Raw genomic sequence first — 8,252 nt, 5'->3', positions numbered from 1 at the left:
TCCATGGGACCCAGCAATGCCGGAACACGAATTTACAAGCGCTACTGTAATCTTGAATCTCACAGTATCACGGCCGTAGCGTGTTGAGTTTCTGGTGGTTTCTGCATTAAGAAAGTGCTTGCCTGCAGACAAGCTGTGGCAGACCCTCCCTGCTACCATCAGAGATAATTCTTCCCGGGAATGGCATCTGGCAGCAGTGAGAAACAGTATGGACACTGACAGCGTGAGACTCCCTCCAACCGCCAAGCACCTGACTCTAGTTGACTCTTTATAGTCGAAGACATCTGAGGACGGTTTGGCGATCTCCAATCAAACGCTGCCAGGCTCGGACGTTTCGGAAAGGCTCGACACGATTATCGCAAAGTTAAATCGCCTGGATGCAAACCACATGAAGCAACACTGCAAGATGCAAGACTTGATAACCCAGATCGAAGCTTTGAAATTAGGAGAGAGTGGAATCCAGGGACCTATAGAGTATTGGAAAGATCAGTACAACAAAGCACAGGAGCAGATAACGAAACTCGAGGATCGATACAATGAAATGATCAAAAGACACTTCCTCATGAGTGTTGACCTCGGCAATAAAGAGGGCATTATTCAAGGCTTGAAAAAAGACATCATTGACAGAAGTCAGGTTGCCCACCCTCGCGAGCATCATTCTCAGGAACTATACCAAGTTGTCGTCGGCAAGGAAGGCCGTGTCATTGATGAGCAAGAGTGGTTGGAACTATCCAGTGGAGTGGACACAGCGGGCAATAGCGAACAATGATATGCTCTTTCCTCACTTTCACACGTTGAAATTCCTCTTCTCTCTGTTGCAAATGTGTGGCTCTTGTCCTCACGATTGGTTGAGCAGTTTGGGAAAACAGGCCTGCTGACTGATCAAATTTCATGTTTGTACGATTGCTCCATACATTGTATGTCACTGCCATCAAGAATATACAAATTAACGTACCTTGCCGCCGCCTGCACAACAAAGCCAGATTTGAACCAGAAAATATTGCTTTCAATTGCCTGCAAATATCCGCAATAGGATGAGACCGTCTCGTCCTGAGACATCGACTTGCTTTCGAGATCAATCCACTCAGAGATATTCTTCGGCTCTTGTTTGAAAAACTGTGATTGGTTCACACAGCTTCCCCTCCGATCGAATAGCTTTTGATCGGAGCACTGTATTTCACTTTATATTTGAGAATTAACATATAATGGCGACAAAACACTAAAAGTAGAAGCACCAGCAGCCAGACACTTACATAGCTCGGAACATATGAACACACCACCGTCTTCGCCTCCCCAAACCTCAAGCGATTCACAAATCTAAAATCAAGCAGCTCACCGCCGACCACTACATCGCCCAGTTCCGAGATGTCTGCGCAGTATGAACAGACTGATGTGAGATTCGTCAGCGGGAAATAAGACAATCTTGTGCTGATCTAATCGTCTAGTATACCACAATCCAGGAAGAGCCTGGTATCTCTTGTCCCCTAGGAGAGGGAAAGCCTGCCCTCGTCGACTCAGTCGAAGATTCTATTTTGACTATTCAGGATTGCCTCAGACAGATCTCGAATATGGCGCATCAGGCATTCTGCGCTACTGCCGATCATACGTGCGTGCCTGCCAGCTACGTACGGGCGTGGAAGGATGTCTATCATAAAGAGGCGCAGAAGCTTCGGGAGGAGATTGGAAAGAACAAAAAGCTTCAGGCTCTTTATGAGCAGGCCCTTGCAGAGACTGATCACCGCAAGCGCGACTCGGCATTCTTTTACTGCCGCATGCAAGAGCTGGAGGAGCAGGTGAGCGAATATGCAATCCGGATCGAAGAGCTGGAGGCGGGAGAGCAGCAGGTGAAGACGACACAAGATCGACAGCTTTCGGACATGACGGAATTATCTGGTGACCAAATTCGCGAAGAGGGTGAGATCGTCGACATAAGATCTCAGAATGGGTCGGTGCTTTCCAATAATAACCTTCCAGTGAGCGATGTTGGGAAATGCGATACACGCAAGCGCAAGGCGTCGAACGGCGGAGAGGAAGATGAAAATGCGAAGGAAACAGGAAGTATGGAGAAAATACCTCGCAAGAAGAGGCGCACCAACCCAGGCAGAACTGGCAATGAGTAACGCAATCATTTGACACTCCCTCGGTTCCTGCGTCGGATGGCTCTCGTTGGTAGTGGGTGATGTTGTTGACGTAATGGGCCCGTGTGGGATGTTCTTTGGTCGAACGTCGTAATTCGACTTAACGAACCGAAGGCCTGCAGTATACATAGAGAATTTCTACATCAACACAGACGTGAGAGTCATAAAATTCAACGTCGCAAGAACATATTGCAATCATCAGCCTCGTTTATCAATGTTGTCTCGATCTCGCTCTACGCATATGCCTTGACTGCCATTTTTTGTCCACTATCACGTCTAACACTTGCATGAATGTAATGCCGAATCTTTTCAAAATTCTCTTGTTGTCTCCAAAAATAGCCCAGTCTTACGATCACAACATTCCTAATTCAGGCATGACTGATGGGGCCCTCGCCGCGTCCTTTTCGTGCGTGGTAACTTTTTAATCAGCTATTAACTCATATCAATAAATTCGGACAACAACCTCTACAAGACCTGCCCACTGAGTTGAAGGAAAGCATGAGAGTGCGGAAAGTCACTTCCGTCATTCTGCTATCACGGTGGAATATTCAGATGACTAGCACTTGAACAGCTGGAAGCACCCCAAGGTCTGCTATGAAGAAATGCACGTTGCATGATAGCTCGTCCTAGCCAGTGTATTCCGTTGGGTTATGCCGTTCTTAGTAATATCAATTGACGGTTCAGCATGATAAGTATGAGAATGAAAGACTACTTCTGACCCAACTTCGGTAGGAAAGGACAGTCTTGATTTTTGACCCCGATACCAAGTCCAAACTACTAAATCTGCGAGTCAAATTGAGTTTCGATACCGTAGAGAGTGGCAGATCGACGGCAGGAGTAAAATCGGCGAAAATTCGACCAGAACGTCAGGGATGACGCCTTGCACTCTGCTGCATGCCAAGCGCCAATGGGCCCTGGCGCGGCGTGCTGGCATCTCGAGGCGGCGTTGAAGTGAAGGACCGTTGACAGCGAACATGGAGAAGTTCACGGCTTTGCGTAGTCGAGACACTTGCAGACGAAACCTTACGCGCCTGTAGGACGGAAGTCGGTGTTCGCTTATTCGAATGTCATATGACGGCGATGCCATGTAACGAATATCTTTCAATCACTTGACTTCATCGTCAGGGAATCTTTTCGTACTTTAGCAGGGCTGTTTCGGTCATCAAAGACCAGGCAGGCAACCAGCCAGTGCAGCGAAATCTTTGTCGAACTCAACCCTGTTTGGTGTTTGGTGTTTGGTCAGTTTACGGGAAAGGGGCACTGCATAGTTATCAGCAGGGCATGGGACATTCGACCATGGACGTCAACTCTCAACGGCTGAGCTAACAGTTCAAAACACAACGTCTCTGGCCAACCATGTTGTAGGCCACATATTGCTAGAGATCTACAATGTCAAATAAGTGTGGTGTAGGCGGCGAGTGTCGAGATACCGTACATGACAAATCATTATTTGGGCCCAGTCACAACCTCCTAATTCCAATGATCTATGCTCATATCTCCATTGTACCCTAGGACCAAATGCCCAATAAGGTATTAAGAATGCACTCACTACAATGAATGGCTAAAGTGCGATGCTGCTCGCTGTGCGGCCATATCTCCATAGGCTGCTCTTTGTCTTGTAGATTGTCTTTGAAAGTGTGAGCACAACCGCACCTGCGAGAAAAGAGGCGAGTTGAGCGGAAGGTGAAGTTCGACAAAAGTCCTGACATTCGATCATAACATCCTCCTAAATTGCTCTGAACTGTTCCGCATGTCGCAGTATACTATCCGCAATCTCCTAGAAACATATGCAGCCGACGAACCCGGAAAGAAAACAAGACAGAAGCATTCCGCACACAAGTTAGTTCATCCTCTATATCCTCCAATCACGGACATTGGGACCGATGCCTTTGAGGTCTCAACTCTCAACAAGTGAGAGAATATACCTTTTCTGCTTTTCTGAGAGCGAGGCGTGCGAGTGGTGTGGATACTTGACGCTGCTGCTTGATCCCGGAGGAATTTATGCGACAGGTGAAACAGGCTGCATTCATAGGCCCACACCGGACAGCTCTTGCTCTTCCTCGGTAGGCGCGAAGGGAGAGGTCTACCATGATCATCCATAGAGACACTCCTCCGTGGCAAGCTCCTCATGTATTCCTCCTGGTGCTACAGGACGGGCGGCCCACGTCGCTTTGCGAAGTCAATTCACCGATTTTGGTGTGTCATGCTGCAAAAGCAGCAAATTGATGCTCTGCGACATCGCCAATTTCCCACCTAGTCGATTACCGTTGACTGGGGCATCCAGTTCCGCTCGAATAACTGTCTGATGAAGTAGTAGTCATTGCCGTAATCCTGGGCCTCATGCAATTCGTCCCACTCATCCTCTGTTCGCGGTAAGCGGTCAGCACCTTGACTTCATCACTCAAAATATATGCAACTGCCATTCCCCATCTACCCGTGTGCACGCGTGGATTTTTGAAACTCACTGTGCTCCCTGGCGTAATCCCTGGTGTATTTCACAAAATTGATCGACTCGTCGTCCAGCTCAGCCAGAATTTGCAGTTCGGAATCCTTGCATTCTGTGGAGAAGGGGTATACGCCTTTGTTGCAATAGTGATAGTAGGCTAAAAAGATGTTCGCGCCTAGAATATTCGCGTCAACCATCAGCAAAGGCAATGTGTTGTTTACCACCGGTCGGAAGGACAGGAACCAGACTCACCAAGGTGGTATTGCTCGACCATATGCTTCCTGGCAAAGTTGCTCTGTGCGCACCTGTGGTTAGTTTTGATATCCAGGCATAAATGTGTGTCCACGACGAGTACTTACTCTCAGGCCATGCTTCTTGGCATAGCTGTGGTCGTGAGCCGTGATGAGGGCCACGTTGTGAAGGAGCATGGCCGTGACCAGGTATGTCGTCAGCCAAGTCTTCTGCTTCTTCGCCTGCATCATACTCTGTAACAACTCCAAAGTTTCTCTGCGAAGCTTAGGTAGCGTCTGGTTGAGGAGGATGAAATCGAGCTGCGCCCCCATGACCGGTGGGATGAGTATCTTTCCTTTAAGGGGTCGGATGCCGAGTGTCTCTTTCCCGCAGATCTGGAACGACCTCGTTGTCAAGCGGACGGCTGCCCAAAGGTCGAGAGTTTTGGAGATCAGCTTTTTCTCTTCCTCCGGGGTACCCAGTCTTTTAAGTCGCCGGATGGCGTGGTCGTATGTCCGCCAGAGCAGCTTCTCCTTTGGCCCAAGCAGCGCGTGCAACATTGCACTGAGTCCTGACTTTAGATACCTTTCGAGCTGTGTCCTCGCCCGTTCAAGATCAACTAGAGCGAAGGGCTCGATGTACCAGCGCTGCTCCTTGCCGTTTTCGAACCATGTCCGGTGCAACCTATCGCCACTTTGCTGAGTGAATCGACGAACTAGCAACGGAACGCCGTCCGCGTATCCCTCTGTCATAGTGATAACTTTCACGACGGGAGAGTCCCACTGGTAGATTTCAGGCGTCATAGTCTTGTCTTTCCACCGACTCGTCCACTCCAGCCCTTTGACTTGTCCAGGCTTGAAGAGCTTGACTTCGGTTATCTTCCACCGTTTGCACGGCAGCCGGTGGATTTTAGAGTTGGCGCCAACTTTTCGACAACCATCGCACGGGGAATCATGGTCGTTTGGGGCGTCGGTGTTGGCTTCACACTGTCTCCAGTCTTAGAACAGGCCGATATACTCACCTCGTCTTCTTGCGCAATATCACTTACCCTGATGCGTTGCATTCGACAACGTATACAGCTGCCAATTTTCCTCACCTGCGCAGTTTCTTTCCGCTTTTCTTGGTTCCGAAAAGGTCCCCGCCTGGTAGTAGGAGGCTTCCAATCTGGCATGACTACATCCCGTCCGTTGACTTGTTGGGCCAGCTGAAAGCACTGCACCTTTTCAGCGTTGAAACCGTCCGTGGACGTAAATTGTTGTACAAAGATATATTGCAGCGGCGCGGCCTGGTGGCTTACCACGCTCGAAAGAGCGTGCTTTCGTTCTTGCCCAGCAACGGCCGAATGCGTGCAAGGCGTCTCGGCTCCTGTACGGGGTGGCGTGTTCCTCTGGAGCCCAGGCACTGGAGTTCTATATTCTACGCCTTCTGGGTTGAGGCATGTTGGGATTAATTTTGGTCTGAGCAATCTATGGTTTTGCTTCTGGCCCATGTTGGCCATGATGTCCGGACTGGTGGCAGGCTGATAGCTTCTCAAGTGACTTGGTGGCTGAAGAGGAGGATAGGCCTCCAGGAAGACAGAGTGAGTGGGCTCTCCGGTTTCAACCGTCAACGGACTGAGAGGGTCGTGACTTGAAGTGCAAGGATTTTCAAGGCTTTGGCTGTGCACCGGGGACAACAAATCCGCTGAGCTCGTTCGTGGTACTACAGCATCATATGAGGTTGTCGAAGAAATATCGTAATATCCTACGAACTGTTCATCAGTCTTTGAGGATTGACGCTGGGACATGAGTCTCACCTGATATTGCCGCATCGAAGCTTGAAAATGGTGGGCGTATGTATGTTTCGAGATTTCTGAGAGGGGAAGTAGGCAAACCTTCGGAAGAGGGTTGACTGTCACCCTGGCTGTCAAGTTTGCCGGAGTTTGGCGACTCCTCGCCGTTCGTCCGGCTAGGAAGACCCCTAGAGAACAAACGGGATGTCGGCGTAATCGTTGAGTCAATACGCTGCCTTTTGTGCGGGTGATTCTCATGATCTGTATCAGAGTATTGGTCATTTGAATCCTGGGAAGCACGGGGAATATCATGTCCTTGAAAGGTATCTTGCTGAGTGAAACCTAGCGGACCTTCATTGTCGGCAGCAAGAAAGCCTAAGTCATGAAAAGCTGAATCTGGGCTTTCTGGAACATAGGACTGGTGTTGGAAGAGATATGTGACTGATTCTTCGGACGAAGGAACAAAGTACGGATCTTGTAGAACTTCGTCTGATGGATTCAGGTAGCCGCGAACCCGGCGTTGCATGATGTGCTCGCTCTATGTAATATTGATCAGCTGCACAATCAGCTCTTGAGAAATAAGACCCAGAATGAAAAGAGGGGGAGGATGACTATTTTGTGATGGAAAGGTCGCACAACCAGCAGATGTGCTAGCATATGGCTCGGGACGACAAACAGGTTGTAAAGGATGTAAGAGACGTCGTGAAGGACGGTGAGGAACGAACACCACGCCGCTCATCGGAAACTGTGGATCATAGAACTCACATACGTACCATGGCTGCTGCAGAGATGGTATTGGAAAATGACCCACACGTAGTAAGTGTATGAATATCTTGATCAAAATTACCAAATTAACGAAGCAGGAACCTCGGCCAAGTGGGCGAGCCAAGTGGCAATGCTAATTACTCGAGGTTTCGAGGGTAACTTCTGAGCTAGACGTTGCAAATACGGGGGCATACCAACACAAAATCGACAAAGACATAGACAAGGAAGGAAGGAAGAAAACGCCTGGTTTGAGTCACCGGAGTGCAGATTAGGTGCAATTATTCCTTGAAAGGAGACCATCACCAGATTAGCAAAACACCTGTCTCAATGCATCAGCAAGGAAGCTGATAGCGAGGTAGTACCTGGGTCAAGATGTAGAAGTGAGGAGGTGGGGACATGTCAGGCAGACCCAAATGATGCTGGGTCCGGAAACCCCAGAATTAAACCTGCGACCTTGCGCGGATGCAGGATCGTATTAGTCTTGTATGAATGCCTGCAGATGACCTGACTGCTTGGCGTTCGAAAGAAGCCCTTCTGCCTTCCTTCTACACGTGCAACTGTCATCCGACTGACGCCATATTCATACCTGAGATTTTCAGGGAACTAACATCAAGCGGCAGCCATGCTCAATCAATGCAAAAGAACGTTGAGTAAGTCTCAATGAAGCCCAAGATCTGCCAACAACGAAAACCTTCCGAGCAAGGGTGAGTGCGCGTCGTACCGGTGGACGACATGTCCGGTATCGTTTGAACAAGACATCGGGCTGCTGCAGGCCTTGATAGCGAAGATTAAAGGTAGGGGAAACTTGAGCGCAACCCAGCTAATCTTAGGTCATGTCGCTATTGGTCAATCTGCTGTCGCCTGTCGAGGTGAAAGTAGAAAGGCTGGAAACATTGTGCAT

At 49.1% G+C, this 8,252-nt stretch overlaps 2 protein-coding genes across 2 annotated transcripts; one reads left to right on the top strand and one right to left on the bottom strand.

The window, feature by feature from the left end:
• Window positions 1-208: 208 nt before the first annotated feature.
• J7T55_003961 (uncharacterized protein) lies at window positions 209-2,120 on the top strand (the record flags this gene model as incomplete). Its single annotated transcript, XM_053136282.1, has 4 exons — window positions 209-223; window positions 275-739; window positions 1,332-1,376; window positions 1,446-2,120. The coding sequence occupies 4 exons, from the start codon at window positions 209-211 to the stop codon at window positions 2,118-2,120; spliced, it is 1,200 nt and encodes a 399-aa protein (XP_052986130.1).
• Window positions 2,121-4,391: 2,271 nt separating this feature from the next.
• Window positions 4,392-7,362, bottom strand: J7T55_003960 (uncharacterized protein; the record flags this gene model as incomplete). The annotated part of the gene is made up of 8 exons (XM_053136281.1): window positions 4,392-4,501; window positions 4,604-4,759; window positions 4,837-4,879; window positions 4,944-5,801; window positions 5,864-6,558; window positions 6,611-6,847; window positions 6,938-7,124; window positions 7,360-7,362. The coding sequence occupies 8 exons, from the start codon at window positions 7,360-7,362 to the stop codon at window positions 4,392-4,394; spliced, it is 2,289 nt and encodes a 762-aa protein (XP_052986129.1).
• Window positions 7,363-8,252: the final 890 nt, after the last annotated feature.

The sequence above is a fragment of the Diaporthe amygdali genome, assembly GCF_026229845.1.
Source record: "Diaporthe amygdali strain CAA958 chromosome Unknown NODE_86_length_13908_cov_70_391320, whole genome shotgun sequence".
In the NCBI taxonomy this organism is placed as follows: Eukaryota; Fungi; Ascomycota; class Sordariomycetes; order Diaporthales; family Diaporthaceae; genus Diaporthe; species Diaporthe amygdali.
The sequence above is the reverse complement of the archived record's forward strand: the minus strand, read 5'-3'. Positions and strand labels throughout refer to the sequence as shown.